The sequence below is a fragment of the Cyprinus carpio genome, chromosome A22 (genome assembly GCF_018340385.1).
Source record: "Cyprinus carpio isolate SPL01 chromosome A22, ASM1834038v1, whole genome shotgun sequence".
Classification (NCBI taxonomy): domain Eukaryota; kingdom Metazoa; phylum Chordata; class Actinopteri; order Cypriniformes; family Cyprinidae; genus Cyprinus; species Cyprinus carpio.
In genome coordinates, this window is record NC_056593.1 from 22,047,865 (window position 1) to 22,064,795 (window position 16,931).

General features: G+C 39.6%; 1 protein-coding gene across 1 annotated transcript; it reads left to right on the top strand.

Moving 5' to 3' along the window:
* The first annotated feature begins 5,890 nt into the window (after nucleotides 1-5,890).
* On the top strand, nucleotides 5,891-14,949 carry gmppb (GDP-mannose pyrophosphorylase B). Its single transcript, XM_042712263.1, has 10 exons — nucleotides 5,891-6,186; nucleotides 6,848-7,031; nucleotides 7,123-7,203; nucleotides 7,301-7,349; nucleotides 7,431-7,573; nucleotides 7,856-8,014; nucleotides 8,737-8,815; nucleotides 10,555-10,682; nucleotides 13,643-13,825; nucleotides 14,315-14,949. The coding sequence occupies exons 2-10, from the start codon at nucleotides 6,903-6,905 to the stop codon at nucleotides 14,444-14,446; spliced, it is 1,083 nt and encodes a 360-aa protein (XP_042568197.1). The 5' UTR covers nucleotides 5,891-6,186; nucleotides 6,848-6,902; the 3' UTR covers nucleotides 14,447-14,949.
* The last annotated feature ends 1,982 nt before the right edge of the window (nucleotides 14,950-16,931 follow it).

The following is a 16,931-nucleotide window of genomic DNA, read 5'->3' on the forward strand; positions in this document are numbered from 1 at the left end:
AACCCTGATGTGTTACAAGACTAAACATGCTTCATCGTTTTCAAAAGCCTCTGTTTCCACAGTCCATACTACAACCTGAAAACAGCATTCTCAAATTTATCCGCTCTGGAGAGCGTTTAAAAAGCCTGGAAGGCCAAAATGAGAGGAAAAGATGCTTTTCAACAAGAACGTATTAATGTGGACAAGACTTGAGGAATTTTCAAATCAGGCAACCAATTGCTAAACCGGCAACACGGTAGGCTACCCAGGCATTTTTAGCTTGCCCCGTCAAATGTAACTAACCCTTCTACTTTACCACAACCAACAACTACAGCAGCCGAAGCAAGCATGAAGCTGCCTCTACTTGCAACACCGGCCCGCACATCCCAGTATTTCCATCCTGTTACACCTAACCCCCTTTTTTCTTTTCAGTGGCCTCCTGCTCACGTAGCAGACATTAGCATAAGGTTGCCTCTGCTAGCAACACAAGTTCTTCAAGACATCACACACCCCAACCCCTTCCCACAGCCTACAGCTACAACAGCTGAAGCAAACGTGAGGCTGCCTCCATTTGTAAACATGCCCACATCTCTTCCACTCCCTCATGCTACTAATAACCATTTTTCTGTTCAGTGGCCTCCAGCTCCCGTAGCAAATGCTAGCGTGAGGCTGCCTCTGCTAGCAATGCAGGCTGCACACAGGGTCTTCAGGATCCCCTTCCTGTGGCCAACAGCACGTGAAGCAAGTGCGAAGCTGCTTCCACTTTCAACACAGACCCTCACATCTCAGACCTTCCTTCTGCTGCTACTTACCCCTTTTTCCTTTTCAGTGCCCTCCAGCTCCGGTAGCAGACACTAGCGTGAGCATCCCTCCAATAGCGGTGTAGACCCATCCACACCCCTTTTCCGACAACCCCCTCCCCTACTCATGGCCTGCAGCCCCACAGTCTAACCCCAGTGTGAGGCCGCCTCCATTAATGGCGCAGGCCCCGATGCCCGCCATTCATCCTCTTTCCCCCTCTCTTCTTCCACTGCCTGAGCCGTCCCAAGCGTGAGCACGCCTCCGCAAGCGTGAACACGTCTCCGCAGGCAGCTCCAGCATCTATCTTTCCTCCTCCTCTCATGCTCCCCTTCCATCTCTATGTTCTGCCTTACCCATCCCTCCAAACACCCTTGGCTTAGGCCCCGATGCCTGCCATTCCCCTCTCTTTTTTTCCCTCTCTCTTCCACTCCCAGAGCTGTCCCAAGTGTGAGCATGCCTCCGCTAATGGCGCAGGCCCCCGATGCCTGCCATTCCCCTCTCTTTTCCCCTCTTTCTTCCACTCCCAGAGCCATCCCAAGCATGAGCACGCCTCCGCAAGTGTGAGCACATCTCCGCAGGCGGCTCCAGCAGTTATCTTTCCTCCTCCTCTCATGCTCCCCCGCCCACTCCGCTCCCACACCCCACCCATCCCTCCGAACACTACGTGCGGTCAGACCGATTCCATATCAGCCGACCCCTTTAATTCCAGTCCATCCCTGTTCACTCAAACTCCTAAACAACCATAGCTAACCCCCTTTAACATCACCTAATCCATCTATAATGGCCCATCCCCACTCCAGCTGTCCCAGCAGCTCCCTGCTCCCACAGGGGCCCCACCCAATTCCCACACTGTTGCAGCAACGCCCTCTCCCACAGGAGCCTTACCTAATTCCCACACTGCCACAGCAGTGCCTGCTCCAGCAGGAGCTTTTCCATATTTCCCCACGGCCACAGCAGTTCCCGCTCCAACAGGAACCTTGCCTAAATTCCAAGCAGGAGCCTTTATCTTTATTAATTGTATCTGCTCCCGCAGGAGCTTTCCTGCAGAAGCCAACTGCGTTGCCACAGTGTCTTCTCCACAGGGGTTTTCTTTTTTCTGATATTCCCCACTGCAGCAGAAGCTCTATCCGCTTTCCCCACTGTTGCAGCAGTGCCCGCTCCCGCAGAAGCTTTTTCCATATTTTCCCACGGCCGCAGCAGTTCCCGTTCCAGGAACCTTGCCTAAATTCCAAGCTGTATTTCTTTATCTGAATCTGCAGCAGCGGCTCGCGCTTCTGCAGAAGCCATTTTCTCTTCGATTGCCATAGCAGTTCCCACTCCCACAGGAGTTTTCTTTTCAGATGGCGCAGCAGCGCCCGCTTTCGCAGAAGCCAATTTCTCTTTTCAGATGCCGCAGCAGCGCCTGCTTCCGCAGAAGCCAATTTCTCTTTTCAGATGCCGCAGCAGTGCCCGCTTCTGCAGAAGCCTTTTCTGTATTTCCCTACTACCACAGCAGTAGCCGCTCCCGCAGGAGCCTTTTCTGTATTTATCCACTGACGCAGCAGTGTCTGCTCCTGCAGGAGCCCTTTTTCTGTTTCTCCCCACGACCGCAGCAGTTTCTGCTCCCGCAGGAGCCTCTATCTGTATTTCTCTATTGCCGTAGCAGTGTCTGCTCCCGCAGGAGCCTTATCTGTTTTTCGGGGGTGGGGGGTGGTGTCCCGGGCTCGGGAGTCTTGCCAGGCTTGGAGCTCTCTCCCCGGACAGCACGCCAAATATGCATAACCTTTATTTAATTAAAAGTAAATGTGAACTCGTGAAGTGATGTTTCATAAACAAATTTCGGGAAGAGCACGCACGGATAATTAACACGGCCAGTCCATCATTAGTGATTACACCTTTTACAAATCAGCTCAAGAGGAAACACCTATAAATAATCAAGTACGTCCTACCTTCGTTATCTCTCGACTTTCAGAATCCCTCCACCACCCCGATCTCGCACCTTCAGCCAAGTTTCTACCCCAGCTCAGGTAGAACCACTCGGGGGAGCACTTTGGGCTGGGCCGGACTCCGAGCTCAGACCCCTCTCCCCGGACGGGGTGGGGTGCCCCGGGCTCGGGAGTCTTGCCGGACTCAGAGCTCTCTCCCCAGACAGCACACCAAATACGCATAACCTTTATTTAATTATAAGTAAATGTGAACTTGTGAAAGCTGCTCCAATCTGTAGGGAAAATGCCCCCTTAAAAACAATGTGCATTTATTGGTAGGTTGTAGATAACAGTTCAGCATTTGCAGGATGATGATGCATCAGTCAATGTGTCATTCAGAGAAATAAATAGAAATTTAAATGCTTATTTAGTTGTCATAGCACAAAATATAATATTATTCAAAGAGGCCATTGTACCCCCACCACTGGGGTGAGAATATATATATGGACTGCTTTCTCAGATTTATTACAGAAACAGGGTGATTCTAGAACCATCTTTCAAGAGCAGTTTGAAGCTGAGTCCCAAAAGCAGATAATGCTGAGTAACTCTTGGAGGAGTTGGCACATCAGAGGCTGATTCAAGAACTTGTCACATCAGCTTCAGATGAACTACAGCCAACAGCAAGGAAGGTCACACAATCAACAGCCTACCCTGCTATGATGAATGAACAGAAAAAAAACACACTGGCAGGTATCAAAGTACATTTCTCAGAGAATTGTAAAACCAACACCCGTTCCTCTTCGGTCAGTTTAGCAGATTTGTTCCTGGGAAAGAAAATCACAGCTAGCTTCACACAGGTGGAACTATTGCACATGTTGAGTTATAAGTCATTGACCCATGTTTGCAGGCTTCAAATTAAATAACATGAGTTATAAGTATCCAGAATTTTGCCATAAAAGTCTAAGATAAACATTGTTTTACTCTATCATTAGGAAGAAACTGAAGTGTCAGAAACATAATTAATGTAAGAGCAGGCTTCATTTTACTTAATTTTTGAAGATGTGTTTTACATGTTCAAATTTCCAAACCTTGTGCCTATTTTCATTTAGGCACAAGGTTTGAAAGGGCATTTTTGTTATTACAGTTACACACAAACAATCATTTGTGTGTTGTATGTCTATACAAAGAAGCCTTTTATTTTAAAGAACATACTGCATAAAGCTCAGTGAAATTATTTATTTTTGTTTGGGTTTAATTTAGCATTTGTTTTTCTAGTATTCTCATCATCACTGATCTGTGATGTCTATAACATAACTACAATTCCACTGCTGCAAACACATCATTGTAAGATCAACACATTAATTAAACATCTTAATGTCCTTGAAACTCATGGAGTACTCATGGAATCTTGGAATCAGCCAGTCAATGCAGACAATTTTCAGATATTTTACATCTATTGTGTGCATAATGAATTATAATTTACAACATCATGAATTACATTAGGGGAGCCAAGTCACAATTCCAAGTATGACTTCAGGTGACATCTGGTGGACACTGGAGGAAGTCACCAATTTCAATTTATAATAAGTCATATTGACTGTTAATTCAAAAATCATCAATTATGACATGAAGAGGATTAAGCACTAAAGCAGCTCTTTCAGATGGCATAAGTGTCATCATTCAGCTCAAGTAATTTCTAGTTTTTGTCAAATAGTGCCAGGGCAGTCAATTTATTTATGTAATATTTACTACATAAAGTTGTAAGGCCCGGTTTGGACAAAATCATGACGCCTTACTCTTATGTTTAACAAAACTCTACTATTGCTTGGGGCTCGCTTTTCTCATGTTACTCAGCTGTGATATTTTTATTTTCCATTATTCATGACACAAACTTGGAAGTTATTGATGGTTTAAACCCATATACAGTATTCATTTTTCATCTAACACACTTAGACTCCTTTTGTTACTTTGTAACAGGCAATTATCAAGATAAACTCACTGGATTATGTTAAGAAAAAAGGACCCCCCCCCCCCCCCCCCCCCCCCCCCCCCCCCCCCCAAATTGTCTGAAAAGGCATAATTATGAGATAAAAAGTCAAAAGTGTCTCAAAGAATCTCAAAATGTTGACTTTTTATCTCATAAGGATGACTTTTGTCATAACTTAAAACTTATTTTCTCATAATTGACTAAATCTCATGATTATGACATAATAATAATTTAATAATAATTATTAATTACATTTATATACATTTTATGTCTAAGCACTCAAAGTGCTCTACATTGTGTGGGGGTATCTCCTTGTCCACCTCCAGTGTGCAGCATCCACCTGGAGCCAATCAGTAGATATGGGGATTTTTTAGGAGGCCATGATGGATATTGGGAAATGTGCAAATTTGGCCAGGATGCCGAGGTCACACCTTTACTCTTTTTAAAAGACATACTGGGATTTTAATGACCACAGAGAGTCAGGACCTCGGTTTAACATCTCATCTGAAGGATGGTGCTTTTTGACCGTATAATGTCCCCGTCATTACTGTATACTGGGGCATTAGGACCCACACAGACCACAGGGTGAGCACCCCCTGCTGGCCTCACTAACACCTCTTCCAATAGCAACCTAGTTTTCCCAGGAGGTCTCCCATCTTGACTTAGTAGCATGTGTCATAATAAACTAGACATAAACTTTTTTCATGTCATATTTATAAATTTTTGTCATATTTGCTATTTACAAAAGCATGATTTGTTTATTGTGAAGCAGAAATCGGCAGCTGTCAGAAATTGTTAATAAATTTAATAGTAATGTATAAGGGCAACTGTGCCCTACTTACAAAAAACCTAACAAATCAGTTACTGAGATAAACTAAATAGTATTCAGCTGGCCATATGATCTTTACATAGTTTAAACCATGGCGAGTGTATAAATAAACAAACAAATAAATATAAACAAACCCAATATTGTAATTTTATATATTATAAATGTAGCTGCTTGACTTTTCTTATGGAATGATTATTTCGGAACTTATTCACTTCCGCGCCACGTTGTTATGAAATGATTGGTCCATGAGACCGCGTGTCTCATTTTAATAGGGAAAGACTGTAGCCAATATGAACTGTTAGTGCATTATTTTGCTTATAATTAGCGCCATAAAATGGTATATATTAAAATAAATTACTATAAAATACTTTTGAATCGTTTAAAAGATGTTGGCAAGAAGTAAAACCTACCGTAATGTAAGGCAAACGTCCAGTGATACCTTCGCAATAGTGGTACTGTCCATTGACCCATGACGCCACAGTTCGCCCGCTTTCTCATCATCACTGTACGGAACTAAACTTACTTCATTACAGAATAGTATAGAGATTTAAATCAGCTAAATAGACACCTGGTTAATCAGTACATAGAATTCCTTTGTGGAAGTGATTTAATAAACCATCGCTTTTGTTTTGTCGATCATTTGAACGTAATAATCAAACCAGGGCAGCGGGTGAATTGTTCACTGGGTGAGTTTATCAGTAAATCATGTGAAATTGAGTTGACTTAAAAGTTTATTGACGTACAGTACAGTAGAACTTCACTTGTGTGTAGAAATCATCGCTATTACTACTACTGCTAATAATAATAATTGGCTCGATTGTTTTGTATTTGTATTAATCTTTTATCATTTTAAAATAAATGATATTAATGCTTTTATATTATTTTGTTACCTATGAGCAAATTACAATACAAAATAAATTACAAAAAAATATGTATTATTTATTATTAGCATCATAGAATGAGTTGGAGTTGATAGTGGAGGAAAAGCAGCAACTCGTTCAATACCGTTTCAAATGCATCCCAGAATGCAGCCCGTGAAGTTGGTTGAGAATTGCCCTGAGAGTTCACTGAGTGTCATTACATAATTTCTAGATTTGTTATTATGTGTTAGTGTGTCCTGACGTGATAGGTTGTATAAAATATCACAGTCAAGTTCTTTGTTAGAGAGGTGATTTTCAGGGATTACAGGTGTGCTGTGTGTAAAGGTGTCAAATATTATCCTTTGTGACATTTAATGTACACTAGTGTCAGAAGCCCTTTATAAATGTTCTTTAAATGCTAAATGAGGATTGTAAAAGCTGTTAGTTGCAGATGTTTCTGATTTCGTTTCTCATGTACTGTTTATAGATAACTGTACCTGGTGCCCATATGCACTAACTGCGTCCTGCTCTACTGATCCATAATGAAAGCTCTGATTCTTGTTGGTGGCTACGGCACGAGGTTACGGCCACTCACTCTCACTGTGCCCAAACCTCTGGTTGAATTCTGCAACAAACCAATCCTGCTCCATCAGGTGGAGGCTCTAGTCAAGGTAGCTCGGGACACTTCTCCGTACATTTGTGTTTTTTTCTGATTGATTTACATTCATATAATGTTAATTTTTTTGGTGTCTTTGTGGTCAGGCTGGAGTCAATCATGTCATTTTGGCTGTGAGCTACATGTCTGAGCTGTTGGAGCGAGAGATGAGAGCTCAGGAGCAGAGGGTATGCTTATTGGGTTCATCTCATTTACAGTGCAAATTTGTGTTGTAGATGCGTGGTGAATATCAAAGTCATGCAGTCTTATTTGTGATTTGGACAGCTTGGAATAAAAATCTCCCTGTCACATGAAAAGGAACCTCTAGGGACTGGTAAGTGAACATTTTCATATCGCTTTTCTAGCACAAATGCAGCCAGTGTGAAACTGTAAATCCATTGGTGTTTTTATTTAGCTGGTCCTCTGGCTTTGGCCCGAGAGCTGCTGACCGACAGTGAGGAGCCTTTTTTCGTTCTTAATAGTGACGTCATCTGCGATTTTCCCTTTGATGACATGCTGAAGTTCCACCAACAGCACAGCAGAGAGGGCACAGTTGTTGTGAGAAACCCATTTTCTTTGGAAATCTCACTGTCAGAGATTATTCAATGCTGAAATATGACTCAAACCCATGCGCTAACCTAAAATCTCTAGAAGAAGTTTTACAGATCCTTTCAAGGCAGTGTATAAAACAAGTACATTTTAACCATCTAACCTGATAAATTTCTGTACATTTCTGTCTCTCTTGTATCTGTAAGAATATTTCACCCAACATTAATTATCTGTTACTCTTACTCATGCACATGACTCGACATTACTGATATTATCTGGCTGATGTTTCAGGTGACAAAAGTGGAAGAACCATCTAAGTATGGTGTGGTCGTTTATGAAGGAGACACTGGACGAATACATCGTTTTGTTGAGAAACCTCAAGTGTTTGTCTCCAATAAAATCAATGCTGGGATGTACATCTTCAGCCCTTCCATGCTGAGAAGAATCCAGGTCATAATGCCATCTTAGAACAACATTGTCATTGTAAAAGAATTTTCAATTCATTTTCAACTGCAATCAATACATACAGTGCTGATTTTGCTTAGAGAAAACAGCCTATTTTTAGTAGTACATTATTAATGTACATTATATTGCATAGTCATCATTTCATGAAATTTAGGTATATTTCTCCCTTCAAATTCTCATCCCCATAATGTAAAAAAATCTCATTCTTATTGTACTGCTTTTAATTTATGATTTACAAAAAAATCATTAAATTACAGGTTACTGTATTACTTTAAGTAAAGTCTTTAATCATGACGTGAAAAATGTTTTCCTCGGTTCAAATCCACTAAATGATTAAAAGTCAGGCAGACTGGACCATATGTCACTAGAGAGAAGTGAATTCTGAATTACAAAGTGTATGCCAAATGCATAAATGTGCGCAATTAAATGCAATTATTGACAGACGGCTTCTCAAAAAACTTCTAATTGGCTAGATAAAGGGTATCAGTGTGGCCTCTTAAGGTTCTGCTTACAGAGACAGAGATTTGCAAGAGAAAGTATTTCAGGTCAGTTATGTGAGTAATATCTTTCAGGGAGTAGGACTGTTTTCATTATATGATTCCATTAATATTAAGCAAATATTTATGGAATCATATAACGAAAACAGCACCTTTAACTTGTTTTAATTTTTCTGAAGTTTTCGACATTTTTCTGTATTTTGTACTCAGTTGCGACCCACTTCCATTGAGAAGGAAATATTTCCTGTAATGGCAGAGGAGGGACAACTTTATGCCATGGAGCTGCAAGGTAAACATCACACACCTTTCACCGGACACGCGTAATTAGGGCAATTCCAATAAAATCATATATTGATGTATTTTTCGAAATATTTTGTCAGTACTCCAGTTCCTTATATATAAGGATATATTTATTTATGTTTTCATTCATATAATTTTGTGCAGTTCATCTAAATAATCAGATGGGCCTTTTACACTTAAAATTGCTAACCCCAGCTAAAAATCCTGGCTCATCTTTTTCCATGCTTTCACTTTGTTTAGTCTTAACCCTGGGTTATTAATTATAGCATAGAAGTATGGGTAATGGTATAGTTATCATTCTTTGTGTGAATGGGCCATTATGATTTGGGTTTCCAGGTTTCAGTGTTTACTCATTACATTATTATTTGTATATTTGCATTATCAGTGAAAGTGATGTGACATACAGCCAAGTATGGTGACCCACATTCAGAATTCGTGCTCTGCATTTAACCCATCCAAAGTGCACACACAGCAGTGAACACACACACTGTGAACACACACCCAGAGCTGTGGGCAGCCATTTATGCTGCGGTGCCAGGGGAGCAGTTGGGGGTTCAAGGCACCTCAGTCGTGGTATTGCCGCCCCGAGACTCGGACCCACAAACTTAGGGTTAGGAGTCAAACTCTCTAACCACTAGGCCACGACTTCCCCACTGTCATTGTCATTGATTGGATGAATACAGAACACACCTGTTTTAATTAATGGCTTACTTTGCTGTTTGCATCAGTTGGACGTATATAAGGCACTAACTGTAACATCTAGTTTGTCCTGAATAAACTTTTTGGACCATAAATGAATGGTCTCTTCTTCACTTCAATTAACATCACTGTTTGACATTTTGGTTTTCCATCACAAGTATGTTTTAATATTTAGTGTTGGGAAGTAACTAGTTACATGTAGCAGCATTACGTAATTTAATTACAAAAATCTAACTGTAATCTGTTACAGTTACTGAGAATTTTTTTTTATTAACTCTAATTAAATTAGTTACTTATGAAAATGTTAACAATTAATTACAAACACACAAACACATTAAAACAACCACACACAAACATAATACACCAATTTCTCAACAAAATTTCATCGACTGCTCTTAAATATGAGACACCAATGTTTCAGGAGTTGAGGACACAGATTAGGACTAATGCTTATTTGATAAATGTTTTATTTTCTATCTGGGTTTTTGTATATGCTTTCTTTTTTAAGATTAAATGTTTTTTTTTCCAAAGTGTTTTCTGTTATAGCGATGCAAAGATCTGATTTCAAAAACAGTATCACAGCTATTAAACTATATCTTGTTATGGTTTTAAATCTGTATTTAACCTCAGAATGATCTCAAAGTAAAAAGAGGTGCTAAAGTCTGATTTTGAGGTGGATGTGCTTTAAAAGTAAATTATTATAATCTTAATTCAAGTGATGAAGCATTTTGAAAGTCTGACAGTAATCAGTGTTGAGTGCTAACCTGGCCTGCTTTTAATGTTTTAAAATGATTAACACTTGAAAACATTAGTTAGAAATTTAGACAAGTAATCAAATGTAATCAGTTACATTAATATTGTAATTGAAATTGTAGCTACACTACAAACGTGAAGCAAACAGTGCAAAAGAGATAGAAACTGAGACCACAAATTTGACACATTAGGCGTCATTTTGACCATAATCCAGTTATGATATATTTATTAAACTATTTAATGTTAAAGTTATTTTGTTAATTGTGTGTGTTTCAGGTTTCTGGATGGACATTGGCCAGCCCAAAGACTTCTTAACAGGCATGTGCATGTACCTGCAGTCTGTACGGCAGCAGGCCCCTGAGCGGCTCCGCACGGGACCAGGCTTCCTCGGAAACGTTCTTGTGGTGTGACACATTTTTCACTTTTGTCAACATTCATTACCTTTTACTTCTTGTTTGGTCTTGTTGATATTCATTATGTAGCCTGTGAACACAAGGTAGTAGAACAAAATAATCTCACTTTACACATTTGTAAAGTTTTGTAGCATCTTTTTAAAACAAGTCAGCTCATTTGACATATTTGTAACAGCTATTCTCAGCAAGTAGAGCTTCTGTTTACTTGAATAGGGAAAGACACATCTGTCTTTACACAACTGTGTGTTGAAATTGCAATTTAATAGCATTGCAAATCAGGAATAAACTCCTGACAACAGTGTCTAGTAGCATACAGTATAGTCGAGCTAATGAACCCCAAACATTATCAGGAAGGCTATTCCAGAGTTTGGGAGCCAAATGCAAAAAAGCACTACCTCCTTTAGTGGACTTTGCTATCCTAGGTACTACCAAAAGTCCAGCGTTTTGTGACCTTAGGGAGTGTGATGGATTGTAGCGTGGTAGAAGACTAGTTAAGTATGCAGGAGCTAAACCATTAAGGGCCTTATAAGTAAGTAATAATATTTTGTAACTGATATGGAACTTAATAAGTAGCCAGTGCAAAGACTGAAAAATTGGGGTAATATGATCATGTTTTCTTTACCTGATAAGGACTCTAGCCGCTGCATTTTGGACTACCTGTAGCTTGTTTATTGAGGATGCAGGACAACCAGCTAGCAGTGCATTACAATAGTCCAGTCTAGAGGTCATGAACGCATTGAACTAGCTTTTCTGCATCAGAAACAGGTAACGTTTCGTAGCTTGGCAATGTTTCTAAGATGGAAGAAGACTGTTTATGTAACATGGGAAATATGATTTTCAAAAGACAAGTTGCTGTCTAATAAAACACCCAGGTTTCTGACTGTAGAGGAAGTAACAATACATCCGTCTAGTTTCAAATTGTAATCTACGAGATTCTGTGTAATGTTTTTTGGTCCAATAAGTAATATCTCTGTCTTATCTGAATTTAATAGGAGAAAATTATTGGTCATCCAATCTTTTACATTTTTAACACACTCTGTTAGCTTAGATAATTTAGAAGTTTCATCTGGTCTTGTTGAGATATGTAGTTGATTATTATCAGCATAACAGTGGAAACTAATCCTGTATTTTCTAATAATATTTCCATGGGGCAACATGTATATTGAAAATAGCAGAGGACCTAGGACAGATACTTGTGGCACTCCATATTTTACTGGTGATAAATGAGATGACTCCCCATTTAAATAAACAAAGTGGTAGCGATCGGACTGGTAGGATCTAAACCATCTTAAAGCCTGCCCTTGAATACCTGTATAGTTTTGTAATCGATCTATGAGTATGTTGTGATCTATGGTGTCAAACGCAGCACTAAGTTCAAGTAAAACTAGCAATGAGATGCAGCCTTGGTCTGACGCAAGAAGCAAGTCATTTGTAAATTTAACAAGAGCAGTTTCTGTGTTGTGGTGGGGCCTACGAGTTGCTTTTTTTGATAGAGTGGGTATTTCTGTTGTACCATGGCACAGTACGTTTTTGTCTAACCTTTTTCAGTTTGATGGGGGCAACAGGTTCTAATATATAAGAGAAGCTAGTGCCCATGTTGCCAGTCATTTCATCTAGTTCATGTGTATTTATGGGTACACAGAGCAGTTGAGATAAATCAGGCAGTTTATTTGCGAATCTGTCTTTGGTGGCTGGAACAATAGTTCTGCCTGGACGATAACGCAAAGCTATATAGTTAATATCATTAATACGCAGAATGCACGATACAAGGAAATGGTCAGTAACATCATCACTTTGAGGTACGATATCTATATCAGTAAGATTGATTCCATGCGATATTATTAAATCTAGCACATGATTAAAACGATGAGTGGACCCGGTGACATTTTGCTTTACTCCAAAACAGTTTAATAAGTCAGTAAACGCAAGTCCTAATGCATCATTAGTATTATCAACGTGAATGTTAAAATCTCTGACAATTAGCGCTTTATCAACGGTAACCAATAGGTCTGAGAGGAAATCTGCAAATTCTTTTAGGAATTCTGTATACGGCCCTGGTGGTCTACACACAGTAGCCAGAGCAAGAGATACGATAGATTTCTTTTGCATATCTGACAGTGTAACGTTAAGCAGAAGTATTTCATAAAAGAGTACCAAAGAGTGATGATCGACCTACACATTGAGGTATAGAAATTCTACACTGATTTAAAAAAAACTGCACTGGTATTGGCTCAATATTGATATCGGCAGATTTTGGTATCGGATCGGTATCGATTCTGAAAAAGTATTGAACCAGCCCTAGCACCGAGTGCTGCCAATCACAACACACACTGGCCCAACTAACCAATCACAGCACACACTGGCCCAACTAACCAATCACAGCACACACAGAAGGTTGGCCTTCATTTGATACAGGAACTATTCAAGCCGTTAATGCCAGACTGAGGAGATAGGTGTTGTAATAATGTAAAATATGTGAAAAATAATTTGTTTTTGGAACAACCTAGTATGAGAGCCTGTTCTAGTACACCCCCAAAACAAAATCAAGACTTTGTAAAAGAGCATAATAGGACCCCTTTAAATAAATGAAATTGGTAGTATAATTTAGTATAAATTAAATGAAGAAATGAGGACTATTACAGTAAAAAAATAAAATAAAGATCTTCAGGAAGTATTTTGCCACAGGATAATTCGGCACAATGTGTCCAAGGCATTATGAACTAACAACATGAAGGAATTTGGTCAGATACTCACTCTTTTACTCCCTTTAAAAAATGGATAAAGTTTAAAGCTGCTTGACATTTTCTGTAATGTACAGTAAACATGAAACATGTTTTGTATTTCTCCGATAAAAGTACAGTATATTGTGCTTTTAAGTATATTGTACGCAGAATATGATACATATACCAAAAAATATATGACTAACTGTATGCCAATCAACCTCAACTCAGGACCCAACGGCGGTGATCGGTGAAAACTGTACCATCGGGCCCAATGTTACGATCGGGGCCGGTGTGGTTCTGGAGGATGGCGTGAGAGTAAAGCGCTGTACCGTCCTGAAGGGGGCACACATACGCTCCCACTCCTGGCTGGAGTCCTGCATTGTGGGATGGAGCTCATCAGTGGGGCAGTGGGTGAGTTTCACAGTTTGAGCAATAGAGCGCCACCTGTTCAGCAGCCTTGGTTCTGGGAGTACATTTATTTTCTTTATAGCAATTTCAAAGGAATTCTATAAGAAGAATTTTAAGCCAAGAACCAAACAAATTATTGTATGAATGGCAAAATTAAAGACTTTTATTCAAAGCATAAAAGTAATAACCACTACTCATCTCAGAAAGCATTGTGAATGACAAAATGAAATCAAAAATTTGGATAAGCATGAAACTATTACTTAAATGTTTTGGCATGGTGGAAATGGAATATGTGAATGATTCCATCTCTACTGTGTAATTCCTATGTATGTCTGCACTAAGAAATGCTTTCTTATGCTCTGGAAGCTCCTTTCGCCAAGTCAAATTCCTTGTGTGTGTAAACATACTTGGTAATAAAGCTCTTTCAGACTTCTGATTTTTATACTGTGTGAATTGTATGATAAGGTTTGTTACTATGATTGTGTTGGTCAGGTGCGGATGGAGAATGTTACAGTTCTAGGTGAAGATGTGATTGTGAACGATGAACTCTACATCAACGGTGCCAATGTTCTGCCTCATAAATCCATCACAGACTCTGTTCCTGAGCCACGAATCATCATGTGAAAAAACTTTCACACCCCTCACAAAGTGCCCGAGTGTGTGTGTGGATGGTTGCTGCCGGATGACAGAGAGAATCTACCACTGTGCTTGATGGGAATGGTGTTATTTGTGAAGAATCTGAAGTATGTAGTTACTGACTGTGGTGTTTGAAAAAGTGCTGCTGCAGAAAAAAATCAGATCTATAGTAGATGATCTCCAGCTGAAATGCTGCATCATACATTTCTGACCCGTCAAGTACTGTTTTTATTTCTCTCTGCATTGTGTTCCCTAATACTGACAATTAGACCAGGACTCACCTTGCTTTGGTACATTTTGTTGATTTTGAGACATTGGTAATCTGTCTAGTTAGTATGTTTGAATTGTTTTCATTGTGTTTTTCCATTTATAAATGGAGACATGTAATGCTTTTCTGGATAAAACTCTGTGCCTGTAGAAAGAATGAAAAGTATATTTATGTATCAGATGATGCAATAGCTGATTACTATAAAGACTGTTCATACCTAAAACTTGTAGTATGTACTAAATTAAACAAAACATTTAATTCAATCGAATAAAAACAAATAAGAAAAAAGAACATTAAATAATGATCAAATGAACAAATAATAAAAAAATACATTCAAGACTCAGAATAAGTTCAATTCATTAGTACACAAATGAAGATTTTTGGTCTTGATGTCTTTTCTATAAAAAAAAGTGACGTGACATTCAGCCAAGTATGGTGACCCATACTCAGAATTCGTGCTCTGCATTTTAACCCATCCGAAGTGCACACACACCAGAGCAGTGAACACACACACCCACTGTGACACACCTACCCGGAGCGTGGGCAGCCATTTTAAGCTGCGGCGCCCGGGGGAGCAGTTGGGGGTTCGATGCCTTGCTCAAGGGCACCTAAGTCATGGGTATTGAAGGCTGGAGAGAGAACTGTACAATGCACTCCCCCCACCCACAATTACATGGCCGGCCACGACGACTCGAACTCACAACCCTTCGATTGGGAGTCCGACTCTCTAACCATTAGGCCATGACTTCCCACAAATGTTACATGAAACCTCTTTTTGTCTTTTCTTTTGAGCTGTTTTTATACTAAAAAGCATTTAAACCATTTTATTTTAATTACAGAAATATAGTAAAAACCACATGTAATCCTTGGGGGAAAAAAATTATGATTTCATTGATGTGTGTGATTTATGAACAGTGCACATCCAGGGCATTAAAAATCAAGCAGAAATCATTAAGGCATTCAGTATAACATATAAGAAATTCTTTATTATTAAATTGTGAATTATCAAAATACGTCATCAGTGTTGGGAAGGTTACTTTGGAAATGTAAATACGAAACATACCACAATTTAAACTAAATATTAAATGCTCTATAGTGCGACCAATTTGGCCCCACATGCGACCTAATTTCTCAATAGTGCGACTAAAAAAAATCAGAGGTTGCACCGGTGCGACCAGCCATGCGAGGGCCCATGCGATGGGTGGGGGAAATTAAAAGTCTCCGCGACTCTGAAAGTCTGCCTGTGGTTCAACAACAGACACTAGAGCCCTGCATTTCAGCCCGAGCCTGACGGACCCCGACATTTTAGACTTCTCCTTACTTTTATATTTTAGACATCCATCAATTAGTGATGAAAAAAAAAATTGCCGCGCTGGTGGAAGCAACACGAGACTAGGCATGGGCCGGTATGAGATTTTGACGGTATGATAACCTTAAGCAAAAATATCACGGTTTGACGGTATCACGGTATTGTTACAGCTCTTAAATGTGTTATTTTTAAATGACTGGGTAATTTTTTTTCCCTAGCTGGACACAATATATTTTGTTTTTGAGCAACATACAGAATATTAGAAACAGTAGAATTAATTATTTTTTCTTTGATTTGTTTCCTAAAAAGAAAAAAGACTGCCATCTTCTGGATTACGTAATCAGATTCCAAAACTCAAGTACTTGTAATTAGAGTAAACTACTTTTTAAAATACTCGTAATCAAACTACAGTTACTTTTTTATGGATTACATGATTACATATTATTTACACAATGGTAATAAGTCGTTCACAATTCACTTGAGTTGCTCCTAAGTTTCCTTTTTTCTGAACGCTGCTGGAGGACGAGGGAGTGTAGTGTGAGTATTTTTCCTATTAAACCTGCCGTTTATATAACAGTTCGTGATTCTTCGAGTTTTTTACCTGCGTGAGAGGTGGGAGGGGGTGTTCCGAAGAAATCGCCGTTGAGTTTCTGAAAGGGAAATCAAAGCAAACAAGATAACGGGAAAGATGCGAGTCTGGGGCGAGCGCTGTGTGGGCAGCCCCACTTTAATCACTGGGACCATTTTCATTTTTTAAAGCCGAAAGGGGGAACCCATCGGGAAAAAAAAGTCACTGTTGAGTGTAAAAAAAAAAAATCTTGCCCTACCATGGATCTAATCTTGCTGCTCCACGGCGGAAAAGGGTGGAAATCCTTTGGACCTAGCAAAGTTATTGC

Excerpts from the sequence above, each read along its gene's own strand:
- gmppb (XM_042712263.1), top strand. The coding sequence starts at position 6,903 with ATGAAAGCTCTGATTCTTGTTGGTGGCTACGGCACGAGGTTACGGCCA. Across the intron at positions 7,204-7,300 it reads TGAGAGCTCAGGAGCAGAGG|CTTGGAATAAAAATCTCCCT; the intron begins GTATGCTTATTG and ends TGATTTGGACAG. Across the intron at positions 8,816-10,554 it reads TTATGCCATGGAGCTGCAAG|GTTTCTGGATGGACATTGGC; the intron begins GTAAACATCACA and ends TGTGTGTTTCAG.